An 18,915-nucleotide genomic window follows, 5' to 3' on the forward strand; every position below is an offset into this window, starting at 1 on the left:
TGTTTATTCCTTTCTCTTATTCTTATGAAAGTTGAATATAATAGAAGAATGCAAAGCTGGCCATCTCTGTTTCTTTCTCTGCAAATATAATGCTACATCATAATGCGCTTTCTTGAAAAGCTTTCATTGGAAGTTTATAACCAATTCCTTGTGTATCTGATGACCATTTTCACCTTGAATTTTCTTCCAGAAAGTGATAGAGAAAGAAACAAAGAGAGATGGTGTAGATGGAGAGAGAGAGAGAAAGAGAGAGAGGGGGGGGGATTGAACATTTTGATAAGGCAAATATTCATCACAAGTCAACTTGAGTTTATTGTTGTAACAAAATTCTTTTCTTTATCAGCCATTTATTGTTAGTTTCAGGTTCTTGAATAGTTAAAGATGCCCGAGAAATGACTTGAAATTGGGTTGGTGCAGTTGTGTCCATTTTTTGAATGAAGGAGTAGTCCCTTTAGCCTGGAAGAAGGTTTGGTATATCCTCTCTCAAGAAACCACAGTTGGACACAATAGTCCTGGACTACTATTGTCCAGCCTTGTCTTCTTAATCACTCTCAGATCTTAGTAAGGGTTGAAGAATTTTACCTTTGAAGTAAAGAACATTTAGAAGTAATAGCATTTAACCACCTAAGCAGTTTCAATTTCAACAGTTCACTGAAGGCTTCAACAGTATCACTGACAAGACAACCTCAAAGGTATTCAGGAAACCATTTATGTTCACTAGATGCTTGAGTTGGACCATATTAAGTGACAAGAGATATGTATCAGTCACTAATAAAAAAACAATCATAATGGTTTTCATGTACTTCATAAAAATGCAATTCAATAATCAACTCTTACTTTCTATGTAATCCATGGATTGAAATAAAATCAGGGACTCTACAGAGTTATTCTAAGAATAATGACATGATTTGAATATGGTCGACAGAAATTATGGTCCTTTTAATTAGTGCTGAGTGAGATTAGTAACTGCAGTACCAATTTTTTGTTCTTTGGTGAAAGTGTAGTTTTGTTCCCTTTGTTTGCAAGATGAATTGTGTAAAAACGAGATTATATACATCATATAACTTTTCTATATTTCCACGAGACGGTGAGAAAAAAGACAAGACATCCTATAGTGATTCACTGAATAACTGTGTTCTTGTGAAAATCTCCTGCTGGACAAAAGGTTATCAGACTCATTAGTGAAACACATATCTGGAAATTAGGTTTCCTCCAGTTCCAAATAGTCTTATCTCCATGATAATGTTTCCCTTGCAGTCCATCTATCAAGTGCAAAATAGTTTTATCAGCAAACTGAAACAAATGGCGGGTTCAAAAGGTATGTCTTTTGGAGGCATTAGCAGTGGATCTTCTCTCTGTAACTTAAATTGAGCCAATAACATTACTTTGTGATCCTAAAAATTGAGTACAGATTTGGTTAAAGGGCAAAGGGAGCATAGCATATGCAGACAGATGAAAAGAACACATCTGATTCTTATGTTATATAGCCATAAAGCAATAGTAATTCAGGCCATTGGATGCCATCTAATTCACCAAAGCAAGAATGTCATCCAATTTGAAGCAATTTGAATGGCCTTGAACCTTCAGGGGTCCTCAGGCAGAATGCAGCTTGGAAGCTGTGGGCCACAGGCTCCCCTCAGACATGTTGATAAAAAGCTTTGGTCAGCCAGCTGAAGGAATAGGGTGAAATAGCATCATCAGCTTTCATCCCAGGACATGACTAAGTCAGCCAATTGATGCAGAAGAAGGTAGAAGGAAAATATTTCCTGGGATATCCTAGCTGAAGGAGAGGAGTAAGAAAGATGGCAATCTTCATGGCACCCCTGCAACCTGCTGATCATAGGTTGTAATTACTACAGCAAAAATATTGGGAAAATTGAGTAGAGGGTGAGTTGTACTAGAGGATTTGGTATGGGAACCATGTGGAAGAGAAGGGAAAAGTGGCAAGATGCACTAGCAAAGCTTTTGCCCATAGAGCCTCACTGGACGTTCCTCTGAAAGATGGAACAATTAAGCACTGCTGGCTTCAGTTTATCTGGACCACAATCCACCCAAAATAGTCTCATTGAACTTCCAACCATGCATGAAACAAAACACACTTTTAGCTACTGTATGCCCTTGCAGGTGACTTCCATGCCATGGCACATAAATCAGGGTTGGTAGGAAACATAGTACAACAGACACTCATGTATTGCTCATCCCTTGACTAGCTTAAGTCTATGTGTGATTTGTTAAATCCAGTCACCACTATCTTATGCTCAAATCACGGATGTGAATCAGTAATAATACAATCACTTGTTACTCTTTTGTGATATTGTTGCATTAGAACATATCAACACACCAGTGGTCGGACCAGTTCGGGCAAACCGTTTCAGCCCCGAAGAGGTGCATGTGCGCGCACTCACAACCAGTGACCCAGTTGTTAAGTGCAGCCCACCTCTGCCATAAGTGTCCCTGGGTGCCCATACCTTCTGATACAAAAAAGGGATTTCTTCCCTCCTAGTGTTTTGTTTTGGCATTTAAACACAGCAGTCGAAGGCAGAACTGTAGTAGTTTCCAACCAATATATTTGCACAACCTCTTTTTAAATAATTCCCATTAGTTGACAAGCCTGAAATTCCATTTCATAGCTCCCTCAGATCCCTTAATCAAATGTAGATACATCATTTAGTTAATATGCTCTGTTTCTACCCTGTTTCCCTGAAAATAAGACCTCCCTGGATAATAAGCCCAAGGGCTTTTGAGCACATGTGCTAAAATAAGCCCTCCCTTAAAAATAAGACTTCCCCAAAAATATTGCAATACTGCAGGAGACATGAGGTGACCACGCTTGCTGCCTTCTGCACTTCAAAAATAATAAGACCTCCCCCAAAATAAGGCCAAGTGCTTATTTCGGGGGTTAAAAGAAAATAAGACCTGGTCTTATTTTGGGGAAAACATGGTATGAGACGTTTTGTTTTTTGTTTGTTTGTTTTGGGAAAATACTTTTATTATATTAAACAGGTATATTGCATGGAAACATGAAAAATAAAATTTTACATTTTGTCTATTGCAGCTATTCAGTCTTAGTTTTCACTTAATATACATTCAGGATAATAAAATATTCTATACACATGAAAAAAATTTTTAAATATAAGGTGCTGATTTGCTACTACCCTATACTCATTTTGTTGTTAAACTCAGCCCTGGGTTTCTTTGTTGTTACTTCTATCTATATTATCAACTACTAATGTGTGAATTTGACAGGGGGATCCACAGACGTTTCATTAAATATTTGTCCTTGAAGGAATGATTAATAGTGAAAGTATTCACATCAGAAGTTAAGCCATAATCAGAAAAATCTGTGTCAACTTCTAGAACATGGGAGTGGAAAAAGGCAAGCTCTTAGAGAGTCCAAAATAACTTGTTTAATTATTAGTCTTGCTTGAACAAAGATGAAGGGGAAAGGTTATCATGAGACCATCAGGTGATATTACAGTTGACAGGTTTTCTTGAAGTCTTCTAGCAATAGCAGTAGACTTATATACCGCTTCATAGGCCTTTCAGGCCTCTCTAAGCGGTTTACAGAGAGTCAGCATATTGCCCCCAACAATCTGGGTCCTCATTTTACCCACCTCGGAAGGATGGAAGGCTGAGTCAACCCTGAGCCGGTGAGATTTGAACCGCTGACCTGCTGATCTAGCAGTAGCCTGCAGTGCTGCTTTTAACCACTGCGCCACCTTGGCTCTTCTCATATTGGACTGGCAGATGTGACACATGTTCTAGCTTAATTGGTTGACAAGCTACTTATTTTTGTAGAGGAGCAAAAGGCAGTGATTTATTTTTCAACTTTGTACCTATGTGAAACAATTTAAGTTGGATGCAATTCAGTAGTATACATATGAGTACAAAGTATTGGTGGAGGAAGGAGCAGAGATGTGTCCTTGTCCTTATTTAAGCAACACTTTCCTGTATATTGTGAAAAATAGTGATTGGTATTATTATTTTATTTCATCAAATAGTTTTACATCTTAATGGAATCAATGACCATTTACACATAAAAACAGTAATGTTCAATGTGTGTGTGTGTGTCTGCGTCTGTGTGTCTGTGTGTGTGTGTCTGTGTGTGTGTGTATACATGTATGTATGTATGTATAGCAATAGCAGTTAGACTTATATACCGCTTCATAGGGCTTTCAGCCCTCTCTAAGCGGTTTACAGAATCAGCATATTGCCCCCAACAACAATCCGGGTCCTCATTTTACCCACCTCGGAAGGATGGAAGGCTGAGTCAACCCTGAGCCAGTGAGATTTGAACAGCCGAACTGCAGAACTGCAGTCAGCTGAAGTAGCCTGCAGTGCTGCATTTAACCACGGCGCCACCTCGGCTCTATATACATACACACAGACACACACAGACACACACACACACACACACACACACACACACACAGTATATATATTCAGTGTTGGTACCCCTAAATATTGGTATCCTAGGCCAGTACTACTCATTCTTAATCTAAAGACACCCTATTTATATCTATATTTTATGTTAGGCATTTAAATGCATTGTGCTGATGTATTTAATACTCATAGGTTTCATTAACCTCTCAAAGTAGCCCATGGAGAAACAAATCAAGAACCCCTTCCTTGCTGAATATCTAACTGATTTCTCCATCCACAAAATTGGTGGGGAATTTTGAAATCCCATTTCTTCTGAATTATACTCCATTTATGGGAAATTCTCACTCAGGGGAGGCCTGCTATATCTATTCAAAGGAAAATTCAAATGAAAGGAGTTGTGTTCAGTCATATCATAGGTAGCATTTTGCTTCCACAATAATTATCAAGATACTTAGGGGCAATTCATAAGCAACACATGAATGCAATAGCATTTTTCCAGCCATGTTTCCTAGTAAGTAACATCATCAAATATACTGCTGTTGTTACTGCAGATCAGATACATAGAGATATATAGACATTCATAAAATCCATCACAAATAATGCCTTTACTACTATAAATTTTAAAGGTAACCCACCTGGGTGGATTTCACCATTTAAACTGGACTTTATGGGTTCTCCCACAATTCAGATTCATTAAATGATCTAAGATTAAAACATTCTGCAGGAAGGAAGGAGGGAGGGAGGGAGGAAGGACATTCTGTCCAATGCATTGTGTGGAAATGCATCCATCAGCTCAGGTAAGATATATCTGTAGAAGTAAATTTCCTCCAAAAAGCAAATTGTTTTCTATGTGATAGTTTTCCTATATTTCTTCAGATGTGGTAAGCATTTTGTAAATAATCAAGCCTAGTAACCATCTTATTGGAGCACTAATAAAGTGTTTTCTTCTTTTAATCACACAACTGCTTTGGTGAAGACAGTGTTAAACAGCTTTTAAAGTTGAAATGAATCATGTCATATCATAAGAGATGAGGTGGCACAGAGGTTAGACTAGTACTGCAGGCTATTTCAACTGACTGCTAGCTGCAGTTCGGCAGTTCAAATCTCTTTGGCTAAAGGTTGACTCAGCCTTCCGTCCTTCTGAAGTGGGTAAAATGGGGGCCTAGATTGTTGGGGGCAATGTGCTGACTCTGTAAACTGCTTAGAGAGGGTTGTAAAGCACTGTAAAGTGGCAAAGAAGCCTAAATGCTATTGTTATCTACAAGATCATCTGGTCCACATATTTGAACATTCTCACTGAACTCTAGAAGGCTAATCAGACAGGGCTTATTGTTACAAAAGTCTATTGATTCTTCTTTAGCACAGTTAGCCCTTTACACTTCATAATCTTGTATTAAATAATGTACTAGGATTAATGTTGATTAATTGTGAATTCACATGGATTAAAAGATTGCAGCTGTTTAGTTCCTCTGTAAAGCACATTTTTAAGAAACTCTTATATTGTCCATTTCCCAATCATGGCCAATCTTACAGATTATCGTTTGTTAGAAGATAAACAATTTCACATTTCAGTTATTTAGAACTCTCCGATGGGTCCAATCTGGACCTGGTGGTTTGTTTGTTCTCACTTTGTCAATAACAATGTCACTACTATTTCCATCAACTCCTGAGATACCAGCTGTAGTGCTAGTATCTGTGCTATATTTTTTGAAGTGAAGATAGATGCAAATAATCTATTATCTAATCTGTCTATTTATTTTCCACTAAGCCTTGAATTCCCTTGTCTTCCAGCAGCCCAAACCAGCAGGTTTCTGGTTTCTTGTGCAGGGATATTTATTTTTATGTATTTATTTCGTGTTGCTGCTGAATATTTTTTTTTTCAAATCCAGATTGAATGATGAAGATGTCAACAATTTCTTTTGTACCCTGCCCTTCTGCTTACAACAAAGAAGCAAAACAGAAAATGTAATATCCAGTAATTTAATAGTTAAAGACCTCATGAAAGAAATGTATTTTAAAAAAACTAAGATAACTGAAGCAGAGATAGCAGGGAAGACAATTCATAGCTTGTGTTCTGTGCATAAGAAGACATTCACCTGTCTACCAGATTGTTCAGCTTCTTCTAACTGCAGCTTCAATTAGATCCTCCTAACAATTTTACTACTATGCATTCATGGTGGATGTCTTTAGTGCTAGTATGTATGATCTTTGTTTCTCTAGGAGACTGCCAGGAACTAGCAGAATCACACACACAGAAAGAGAGAGAGATACAGAGTCAGAGAGCAACCCACAAGCTCAGAGAATGAACCGTCACCCTCATCCTTCACCCGAGCTACAGATATTCCATTGCAAAAATACAATTTCTTCACAGAATTCCATTCTTTAGATCCCTGTACCCTCATGGAACTCTAGGGCTCCACATAGTTTAAGGCAAAGCCAATGGAAGCCTTTTATTTCTCTGACTTGTTCAGACAATGTCATAGTAGGCCAGTAGAAGGCTCTGTTCTACAAGCAAAAAAAGGCCATTATCAACTGGTTTATCTTCTGTTTGTCTGGAGAAAAACCTGGCTATTAATCTGCCTACACAACTGCCTTCAGACACAATAGCAAAGTGATTAGAAAAGGATGTTGCTATAAATTGACTATATTACTGTAAAGCTATGAGTGTAACATCTGTGATGTTTCTTTGCCCGGCAAGAATTTTTCTAATATGTACAATCGTAAGCTTCTTAAATTTCCACTGCTCCAGGTAAGTCAATATTGTTTTTCAGATAACTATGAAAACAGAGGCATGATATATAATGGTATCTAGTGGTGACTTTCTTGGATTTTTAATGTTTTTTTTTCCTAGTAGTTGAGGCATAGGTTTTGGAGTTACTTACGGCTTAACAAAGTAAGCCCACTATATTGAAATTATTGGGCTGCAAAGTGGCATGGATCATAACAAATATGTTACCTTAGGGACAGCCAACTGTGTGAAATCATTTGTCGGTAAAATATTATACCAAAATGGATTAACAAGATTGATTTTAATTTTAAGACACACATACAAACACAAATAAAAATTTGGATCTTGTACTTAGCATATTTTTATATTCTGTCTTGTCAAATGGATACTTCTAATATGTGCCAGAATTTATTTATATTTATTTTTGTTAGTTTTCAAACAATTATCATTCCAATAATTTTAAAAGTACCTTTTTTCTTGGAAACTAAAATTCCTACCAAATTACCACAACAGGCTAAGGCATTTAATATATATTAAAGCATATGTAACTTCTTTTAATGGCATGCTTATAAAGCCAGCAATCAAGAGAAAAATGATTAATTTGTCCATAAATAGCATCTTGATCAATGTTTTAGGCAGCTGAAACCAGGATTTCATTTAACGAACTGTCTTCATTTCTACATCTCCCTGCTTCCATTTTTCTCTCCCCCAAACAGATATCTAACATTCTGTTATGTATATTCTCTATTCTCAGAGGTTTAGCTTTCCCTTTTGTTTTGCTTTTCTCTAAATTTTCCTTCAATTTCTATAAACTCTGTTTTTTTCTCAAGCAACCTTGGGTCTGCCTTTGTTTTTTCTGGTTGTTGTGGTTCTATAGCCTTCTTATGGTAATAATAGTTCCCATCCAAAGCTGCATTTGTGAATCTAGTCAAGCTGCAAATGTGTGTATAACTTAGAACAATGGGTAGACGAATCAGCTATGGAAAGATGCTGGCCATTCAGTTGTTATAAGCAATGATAGGGAAATGAGAAACTGTTAGACCACTGACTTTTGCTGCTGCTAAAAAAGGGCTATTGTGAATAATGGCAGCTGCCACTTCCTCAGCCATGCAAAAAAAACCAAAACCCCATGTTGGTCTATTGATTTATGGAGCGCTTGGATCAAGACTTGTCATGTATAATGGCCTCAGAAGAACTCAGAAATCAAAATCCAACAATACCAAAATCTCCAAAGAGACATGCTCTCCTAGTTCTTTCTAAGTGGATGTTGTATCTCTTCAACTGAACCAGAAAATACAATTGCCATTTTGTTCCAAAGAATACAAATCAGAGTCCAAGCAAAAGAAAACTTGAGACATTTTCTCACAATTCACCATAAATCTTCAAGAACAGGAATGGCCAACCCATAAGTCACATATGCTCCTTAGGTCCATTTGAATGCCGTTTCTCAGCCCAGCTCACATTGTAGAGGTTATACAAAGGTTATGTACAGGCAAGAGCAGCAAACTGCCATGCGCCTTAGTAACCAGTTACCTCAACTACCTATGAGCTCACCTAATTAGTAGAACCAGGCACTACCAGGAACTATTGAGTGATGTGAGATTATATCCTGGCTGGGATGGTCTTAGAGATTGACAAGGAGAATAAGACAATAACGATGCTGTTGTTACCTATGCTCTTGCTTTGCTTGTTGAAACTGTATAAAAGCCAAATAATCTCTGCGGAGGCAGACAGACATTTTTAGACACCTGCTATGATGGATTTCTGAGTCCTACATCACATCACTAATATTTTATAGGAAAAATGCTAATCTTTTGTGATGCCCTCATTTTTTCATTAAAATGGAAGTGAAAATAACTGTATTGAGTTTCTAGTGTGCTTAACACATGATATATGAACAATTTCCCCCAGGTTCTTCCAAATCAGATTTATAATACAATACAATAATACAATAATACAATAGCAGAGTTGTAAGGGACCTTGGAGGTCTTCTAGTCCAACCCCCTGCCTAGGCAGGAAACCCTATACCATTTCAGACAGATGGCTATCCAACATCTTCTTAAAGACATCCAGTGTTGGGGCATTCACAACTTCTGGAGGCAAGCTGTTCCACTGATTAATTGTTCTAATTGTCAGGAAATTTCTCCTCAGTTCTAAGTTGCTTCTTTCCTTGATTAGTTTCCACCCATTGTTTCTTGTTCTACCCTCAGGTGCCTTGGAGAATAGTTTGACTCTCTCTTCTTTGTGCCAACCCCTGAGATATTGGAACACTGCTATCATGTCTCCCCTAGTCCTTCTTTCTATTAAACTGGACATACCCAGTTCCTGCAACCGTTCTTCATATGTTTTAGTCTCCAGTCCCCTAATCATCTTTGTTGCTCTTCTCTGCACACTTTCTAGAATCTCCACATCTTTTCTACATCATGGTGACCAAAATTGAATGCAGTATTCCAAGTGTGGCCTTACCAAGGCATTATAAAATGGTATTAACACTTCACGTGATCTTGATTCTATCCCTCTATTTATGCAGCCTAGAACTGTGTTGGCTTTTTTGCCAGATGTTGCACACTGCTGGCTCATATTTAAATGGTTGTCCACTAGGACTCCAAGATCCCTTTCACAGTTACTACTGTTGAACAAGGTACCACCTATACTGTACCTGTGCATTTCGTTTTTGTTGCCTAAATGTAGAACCTTGCTCTTTTCACCATTGAATTTCATTTTATTAGATAGTGCCCAATGTTCAAGTTTGTGAAGATCCTTCTGTATCTTCAGCCTATCTTCTGGAGTGTTGGCTATTCCTGCCAGTTTGGTATCATCTGCAAATTTGATGAGTTCCCCATTTATTCCCTCATCCAAATCATTGATGAAGATGTTGAAGAGTACTGGGCCCAAAACAGAGCCTTGGGGTGCTCCACTGCATACTTCCCTCCATGAAGATGCAGTTCCATTGAGGACTACACGTTGAGTGCTGTTGGTCAACCAGTTACAAATCCATCTGGTGGTGATGCTGTCTAAGCCACATTCTTCTACTTTATCTAGTAGTAGGTTATACCTAGGTAGGCCTACCTTATCAAATGCCTTACTGAAGTCCAAGTAAACTATATTGATGGCATTCCTCTGGTCACATTATCAAAGAATGCAATAAGATTAGTATGGAATGATCAGTTTTTGACAAATCCATGTTGGCTTTTGGCTATTACTTTGTTTGCTTCTAGGTGTTCACTAATTCATTGCTTGATTATCTTTTCCAGAATCTTCCCTGGTATTGAGGTCAGGCTGATAGGTCTGTAGTTTCCTGGATCTATTTTTTTTTCCTTTTTTGAAGATGGAAACCACATCAGCTCTTTTCCAGTCCTCTGGTAGTTCCCCGGTACTCCAGGAATTCTGAAAGAGATTACATTAAATTAATGTTGATCTAGAGTTGTCTGTAGATGAAATGGGTGGCACAAAATTATATATGTGTGTGTATGTATGTGTATATGTATATGTATGTGTGTACACACACACACACACACACACACACACACACACACACACACACACACACACACACACACACACACACACACACACACACACACACACACACACACACACACACACACACATATATATATATATATATATATATATATATATATATATATATATATATATATATATGTACCGTATTTTCACGACTATAAGCCGCATTGAAAATCCTAAAATTTGATCAAAAACCGGCAGTGTGGCTTATAACCCGGTGCGCTTTATATATGGAAAAAGATCGAAAATCTTTCCCTCCCGATTTTACGCTCAAACTTGAAACTTGCAAGCGAATGACCGCGAGCAGGCACGCACACGTCCCTTGGGTCTCTCCCTCCCTCCTTAGCCGGTAGGCACCAAACTGCGCACAGCCATCCTCACTTCGTCCTGGTTAAGGGTGGGAGTGTCTGAGACGCCGCTGGTAGAATGTCCACTTCGGGTTGCCGGGACAGCAAATTTCAAGGAAAAACGCAGCTGCTGGAATCGGTGCACCACCGAAAGTTCTCTGGTCTGGCTGCACCCGAGCTGGTGAAGCGCCCTTGCGATCGGAGCAATCGCGCGGCTCACCTGCACTGGCTGTCTCCCTGGCGATAGGCGGGCGGTTGCGAGCACTCCATCAGCTTGGGTGCAGCCTGACCGGAGCCCTTTCTCTTCTCAGAAATGTCTTCTCAGTGGAGCTATAGCAGCCTGCATGCCCCTTTCAGGTACTTTGACCCCCCCTGGGAGGGAGGGGGCCAGCCAGAGGGGCATAAAGGGAGCCGCAGCTTCTCTGTGAATGGAGGGGAAAGAGTTCGGCTTCTCTCTGCCATTTAAAGGCTGCAGCAGGGAGAATCCCAACTTTTTTCCTTTCCCTCCATTCAGAACGAAACTGCTCCAGCCTCCCCCACCCCCACGTTGCCCAGTAACCCTAACCTTCGTGCTCTTCTCCGCGTTCTCCTCGCGATTGCAATAGATGTCCAGAAGCGGCTTTTGGGGCTAATGGGGATTGGATTTCCAGCTCGATAGCCCCTGCCGCTTCTGGACGTCTATTGCAGTTGTGAGGAGCCAAGGAGAGTGTGGAGAAGAGCGCGAAGGTTCTTGGCGCTCCGGGAAGCGGGAGAGGCGCGCGGTTTGGTTTATCCTCCCTGGATGTCGCAGTAGCAGCCCCAAACTCACCGATCTCAGTGTTTTTCGCATCGGGGTGTGCTGCAAGAGGGAATGAGTGAAAAGTGAAGACCTTTTCCAGCCAGCGCAAAGGACTCCCCCGGACTTTTTTTGCTGAGCACAGGGCGACGGGCCCGCACCTCCACCACCAGCAATCCGGAAAGGTCTTCACTCACTCTCTCTTGCAGCTTGTCCCGATGCGAAAAACACAGAGATCGATGCGCTTGGGGCTGCTGCTGCGATGTCCAGGGAGGATAAACCAAGCCGTGCGCCTCTCCCAGCTGCTTTCGCGGCTTCCTGGAGCACCAAGAACCTTCGCGCTCTTCTCCGCTCCTCGCAACTGCAACAGATGTCCAGAAGCGTCGGGAAACGTGCGGCTTATAACCCGGTGCGCTTTATATATGGAAAAAGTTTGAAAAATTAACATTAACTGATACTGCGGCTTATAATCCGGTGCGGCTTTTGGTCGTGAAAATACGGTGTATATAGATAGATAGATAGATAGATAGATAGATAGATAGATAGATAGATAGATAGATAGATAGATAGATAGATAGATAGATAGATAGATAGATATAGATATAGATATAGATATAGATATAGATATAGATATAGATATAGATATAGATATAGATATAGATAGATATGATATTTCCAGCATTCTTTGTTTCAAAAAGATCCTAGCATTTCCTTAGAAAAAACCTGCAGCAATATTTAAAAAGAGAGACAAGAATTGGACATAAACATTAGAAAACACCAACCAAACACTATGAACACCAACTAGAAGTCGGAAGACAAATTCTAAATTTCATAACGCAGGAACAAACTCAACCATCATTTCAACTGGGAAACTATGAGCATCCTAGACCATGTCAAATCTGAAAATTCCAGAGAATTCCTAGAGGCCTCAGACAAGTTGGCCATCAACAGGCACATAGAAATAAACTGTAGAAGAGAACCAGGCTGAGGCCGAGGGAGGGATCAAATGCATCATTAATCATGATGCGTTTCCAGCCCACTTTGAATTTCTTCTATTCTTAACTCCCACTAATTTCTCTTGACCATTCAGGTTCTTGTAGAAATCTTAAGCTTAGACTAAATCTTTATACATATTTGAACTGCCTGGATATCCTGATTTCCTTCATGCTTTACATAAACAATATCTATATATTACTCAAATAGGCAATCAAAAAACCCCAAAGGAACAAAAAGATCAAAACACCTCCTCACCAGCAATCAACACCAAGATGAGCAGAAATTAACAACAAGATTAACACAAGATTAACATTACTTCCAATCAAGAAATAAACAATATGCCCATGGGTGGGTTCCGGCAGGCATTACTGCCAGTTCGCTTGTGTGTGCACTATGTGTGCACAGTGCAATTGAAATTCTGCATGCCCAGAACTGAAAAACAAGATGGCAGCACCAACGGTGCTGCCCAGGGAACCAGTTCAGGGGTGTGACAGGCCTGGGTCACTGCCGGTTCCATGATCCAGGCTGCCAAACCACTACCGGTTCAGCCAAACCTGTAGAAACCCACCACTGAATACACCAATCAAGGAACTACCAACACAGACCAACAAGCCAAAAATAAACAGCCTAATCAAGGAACACTCCCACTTACACTGACAAAGCAAAGCCCATTTCTTCCAGCACTGATGATATTATCTAGTTTGGTAATGTTACATCTACAAAAAAAACCACCAAGCTTAGAACGCACCAAGGAGCTCATGCTATAAAAAAGACCAAGAGCAGAATCGGGCAGAGATTTTGTGGGATTTTCTCAACCATCAAATCTTATTCAGCTACAAAACAGCACCATCACTTTAATCCAGGATCCTGATTTTGTTTCTGTTTCAAAAGAAATCTTTGCCTCTTTTTCCTTCTACTCTGAATGAACAGTTTTCTCCATGTATCGGTAAAATTCATGATCAGTCAAAAGAATAAGAATAGTATCAAGACAGGAAGATGATCACAATGATCAATATCACAATCATGATGTATAATTAGGATCAGGATTAGAAAAAACATACTTTCACTTTGGGCCACAAAAGCTTGCTAGATGCTAGTCTAGTCATTCTCCCAGCTCAACCTACTATTTCACAGGGTTGTTTTATAGAAAACAGGGAGAACTCTATATTGTCTGAGTTCTTGGAGAGAAAAATAGTGCTTATATTTTCAAGAGTCTGCGGCTCTGTTTGAAAAACTTATGTCCACTTTGTGGGGATAAAGTTTTTCTGTACCTTCAGTAAACAATGCTATTACCTCTTCAAGGCAGGTTATAATAATTGAATCGTCAATGCCTGACATATATTCCCTCTCCCCTCTTTTATGCCAAGAAAATCAAGGTGGGGTAATATTTACTTTCTTCATCATGCCATTCTTCTTTTTAGGTGAATGGCATAATTTCTCCAAGGCCATCTACATATGTGGAGCTGGTTTTTGAGCCAACATTTCTGCATCTCTATATTGTATATTCAGAAAAAGTTCTTACCATGCATAACATGCAGAGGATGAGTTAAACAGTTAATAAACCCTAGTTGAGCTATGCTTGGGTGATGTCACAATTGTTCAGCCAGTGGCTGATTGTGAATTGAAAGTAATAAACAGAAAATATCAAGACTGGTTTTATCTTTTAATTTTTCTTTTGTCGTTCTTTGTCCTTCTTTGGATTTCATTTACTTTTTTGTTGTATACAAATGGCACTTTGTCCAATAGTTCACACATTTTCACTTCTGGTACAACAGCTTGAATATAGTAATGAGTGACCAGAGAAGTGATCATCTAATTGATAACCCATTGTCGGTGAATTCTTCTCCATCATATCAGCAAGCATAATTGGCATTCATGTGGTGGAGCTGTGATGCACAGCATTTGTTGTGCTCAGTGTGGTTGTGCAGCTTGACCTTCATTGAAGGGGGAATTGCAAAACAAAACCCCTATCATTGGAAGGTACTTCAAAATGCTTGGCCCTGAACGATGGGAAGAAAATAAAATATATAAATGGGTACACTTTATGTATGTTTTCTCTCAATTAATGTAGTGGCAAACAGGATGATTCTCTTCAACTCAATAGAGCTGACGTCAATGTGACCAAAGGCAGATGGCGCCGCTCTTCAAGCCAGGTGGTGCAGCCTATTGACTGTCTTCTTTCCAGTTGGTCATCATGGACTGCTTGTGATTCTTGCCAGAAAAAAAGAGTAAGTCTGCTTGCGGTCTAAAATTAGTTAACTGTTTAATACACAGTTAATTCCAGTATACTAAAATGTAGAGTTTGACACTATAAAACTGGTCATTGTCATGTCCATAGGACTTCCTTTTCATCTCACCCATCAACAGCCCTGCTTTTTGTATCCCATTTCTTCATTCATTTTCATCCAGCTGACCAATACCCTGGGTAGATCCTTCCTATTTTGACCACAGCAACAAAATACAGGCCATCCTTGACTTATGACAATAACGGAGCCCAAAATGTCCATTGCTAAGGAAGACCGTTATTACTCCCTGTTATAGCCTAAGTAAGTCCTCGGACTTATGAATGACAGCTCAGCAGCAGCCAGGCGCACCTTAACCAATCAGGCACGTCTGCAAGTTGCCGGGCTGTCATACGCGCGGCTATTGGTTCATCCGTCTGACAGCTCCATATAAAAAGCTGTCAGACAGAGGAAGGGTGCCGGTCTACCTCTGTTCTTCGTTCTTGCCTGCAATAAAAGCAGTTGACTTACGGTTACCTCAGACGCCTCAGACTGATTCTTCCGCCGATCTAACACTCCCCATTTTACAATCTTTCTTCCCATAGTTGTTAAGTGAATCACTGCCGTGGCTCAGTTAGCAATAGCAATAGCAATTAGACTTATATACCGCTTCATAGGGCTTTCAGCCCTCTCTAAGTGGTTTACAGAGTCAGCATATTGCCCCCAACAACAATCCGGGTCCTCATTTTACCCACCTCGGAAGGATGGAAGGCTGAGTCAACCCTGAGCCGGGGAGATTTTGAACAGCCGAACTGCAGAACTGCAGTCAGCTGAAGTAGCCTGCAGTGCTGCATTTAACCACTGTGCCACCTCGGCTCTTAGTAACGAGGCTGTTCAGTGAATCTAGTTTTGCCATTGATTTTGCTTGTCAGACGGTTGCAAACTGTGATCATATGACCCTGGGACACTGCAACCATCATAAATTCATGTCAGTTGCCAAGTGTCCAAATTATGATCACATGACCGTGGGTATGTAATGGTCATAAGTGTGGGGGGAAAGGTAGTCAGTGCTATTGTAACTAAGAATGGTCACCAGATGTATGGATCTATTTATTGTAATTTTCTTCTTTTTAAAAGAAATGAAATAAAGTTAAAACAAATACTGTCCAGAAATAGGAACCTTGGTTCCTTTTGGTAAATTCCCTAAACCTGTCACATCTATTCCTCAGGATTATTCTTTCTCAGTTATTTGCTTTCTCTACAACACGCACAAACCATTTCTGCTCCTTTTGGGCTGTTTAGCACCTTTACTTGTCAGGGTTCCAAGTAACATATCCATAGCAACCAAGACTCCAAGGCAGGTAGATTCCTAAAAGTATAGTTTTATTTGATATGTCATATTGGCAGAGGCTGGTGAAAACTGATTCTAAAGATGCCCGTGGTTTTCACCTAATTAAAAGTAAAGGTTTCCCCTTTCCCAAAACAATCAGTCACATGGTCTAATCAGGATGTAGTCCAGTTGCTAGGTGACTCAAGTCTCCTGCTTCCAAGCACCTGCTGGAATGTCCTTGGTTCCCAATGGAACATATTTTGTTTTTGTTACAAATCCCAGCTATCTCTACTCCCCACACCCCAGCTGTGGCTGCACTGAAGCCTCAAAATGGCCTCAGTCAGGTCAGCTTCAGGGTTGACAGTATGTGTGATCCCTTTTGAGAGACTTTTGCTTTTCTAACAAAAATATCCCAATACCTCAAAGTTTTCTAATTTCCATGAAAGGGACAACCTTTCCTTCCTTCAGAAAAAAGTCTTCAAGCATTTTGCCAGCTTTGTTTTCCCAAACATAAGAAAGTTCAAACAACTCCCATACAAAAATGTCTTCTCAAATCATTGGTCTTACTGTTGTGGCCCGCCGGTAGCCAGCACAGCTGGCATCAGAGTCAGATAGTGAGGAGGTTGGGGAGAAAGGTGGGCCAGTCCTGAGGGCTGAGGAAAGGCAGAGAGGGAGTTAGACAGCATCGAGGCAGAGAAACAGTTGGAGCCTATTCCCTGTGTGTGCATGGTCAGAGGTGCCAGAAGGCAAGAACAATTTAGAAAGCAGGGTCAACTTAAATGTAAAGCCACACCTTGGAGTTGATTGGCCCTTCCCATAGGAAACAAAAGAGGAACGAACAGGGAGTGGGCTTTTGCAGGAAACAATTCATTCATTTGGTCCAGAAAGTTCTGTTTGTGATAAGGTGTGTGTGGATAAATATTCCTCTGAAAGACTATTTGCTTTTGCTAACTGAATGAAAGGAATTCACAGTCGTGAAAATAAAAGGATTTGCAGGAACCAAGACTGTTTCTTGGTTTCAAAGGCAGCCTGGATCAGAACACTTACCACAGACATGATGTAGTATGAATACTATTATTTTAATAGTAAAATAATTTCTTGGAATTCCATCCTAATATAATCAGGGTAAATTGCAATACTGCACTTTATTAGCGTCCCTTGCTCTCTTAAACATGCAGATTAACTGCACTTTAAGCTTTAAAGCAAACTGCTTTAAAAGACAAAAGTAACAAGTTGTAAATGTGATAGAAGTCTTGGGAGCACTGATTTATGGTCCTGTTTGAACTCTTCAGGCTGTATTGCATAAGGCACAGAGCCTTTGAAAGGAGCTGTCCTGCCTCCCTGTCTTATCCAGAATGAGGTTGGCGAGCCATTGTATTTTCTTCACTTATGCTGAAGCACTCCTGATGTAGAACCCATTTGTGTTAAGTGACCTCAATTTCCAGTTTTTGACTAAGAGATGATGACATGCAGCTGCTCATTTTTCATCATTGAGTTTTTTGCCCCTACCTCACAAGTGCCTTCCGACGAAGGCTTTTGATTGTTACAACATTAGTGGCAAAATTCTCATTATTTTCAAAAGTGCAAGATAATCTTGTCCTGTCACCACTCTAAGACAATCATTTTTACAATATCCATTCCTCGGCTTTGCTCAAAGCCAAAGCTTACATATCATTATTTATCATCATTATTCCTGCGATTGGAATAGCAGCTCAACTCTTTATGGCCACTAGATTTGATTCCTCCTTTTTGTTATGAGAATAACCTTAGAAAAATAAATTGAGCACACTGAGGAAAGCAAAGCTAATACTGAACAAGTAACTGAGATGGATCTATTATTTACAAGCATTTGCATTTAAAGGCTACACAGCTTCCAGTAGCTGTTTAGCAAGGGGCTAGAAATATGGGAATCTAACAATAAAAAAATGGTTTTTCGCCATTCCTCCAGATATCCTCCACAGAATTATAGTGAAGGAATTACAGTGAAGGTGTCAGTGCAAACAATTGATTACATTCACATCTTATAGTCACTCTATCAACAAGGTGAACCAGCGTAAGGCTGAATTCATAGCAGATGTGAAAGTCAAAAAAAGATTTCCATGAACCCATTTGGTTTATTTATCAGATTTATAGACTGTAAATGCCAATCTCACCAAAAGCAACTCGGGACGTGCATGAACTTCACAGTCAGCTTTTTTATGACAAGAAAAGTCAATGATGAAGCCAGAAGGAAATCTCAAATTGCAGTCATGTGATGTCGCACTTAATGACCCATAATGATTTGCTTAACTTAATGTAAGAGCTGAGGTGGCGCAGTGGTTAAATGCAGCACTGCAGGCTACTTCAGCTGACTGCAGTTCTGCAGTTTGGCTGTTCAAATCTCACCGGCTCAAGGTTGACTCAGCCTTCCATCCTTCCGAGGTGGGTGAAATGAGGACCCGGATTGTTGTTGGGGGCAATATGCTGACTCTGTAAACTGCTTAGAGAGGGCTGAAAGCTGTATATAAGTCTAACTGCTATTGCTATTAACAAGCACAGCAGAACATTATGGGTCCGTATGTGGTCATATGATGTTTCGCTTATCAACCATGTCACTTAGCAACCAA

The 18,915-nt window shown here is 39.8% G+C and overlaps 1 protein-coding gene across 1 annotated transcript in view; it reads left to right on the forward strand.

Annotated features, from left to right (window-relative positions):
• Positions 1–6,954: 6,954 nt before the first annotated feature.
• C8B (complement C8 beta chain) overlaps positions 6,955–18,915 on the forward strand; it is a 36,803-nt gene continuing 24,842 nt past the window's right edge. Inside the window, exons 1-2 of the mRNA XM_087719609.1 lie at positions 6,955–7,132; positions 14,829–14,985. Coding sequence (XP_087575735.1) covers positions 7,044–7,132; positions 14,829–14,985 — 246 coding nt within the window. The 5' untranslated portion in view covers positions 6,955–7,043. The remainder of the gene's footprint in view (positions 7,133–14,828; positions 14,986–18,915) is intronic.

The sequence above is a fragment of the Thamnophis sirtalis genome, unplaced genomic scaffold, assembly GCF_051295495.1.
Source record: "Thamnophis sirtalis isolate CommonGarterSnake01/CBP01778 unplaced genomic scaffold, rThaSir2_p1.2 scaffold_7, whole genome shotgun sequence".
NCBI classification, from domain to species: domain Eukaryota; kingdom Metazoa; phylum Chordata; class Lepidosauria; order Squamata; family Natricidae; genus Thamnophis; species Thamnophis sirtalis.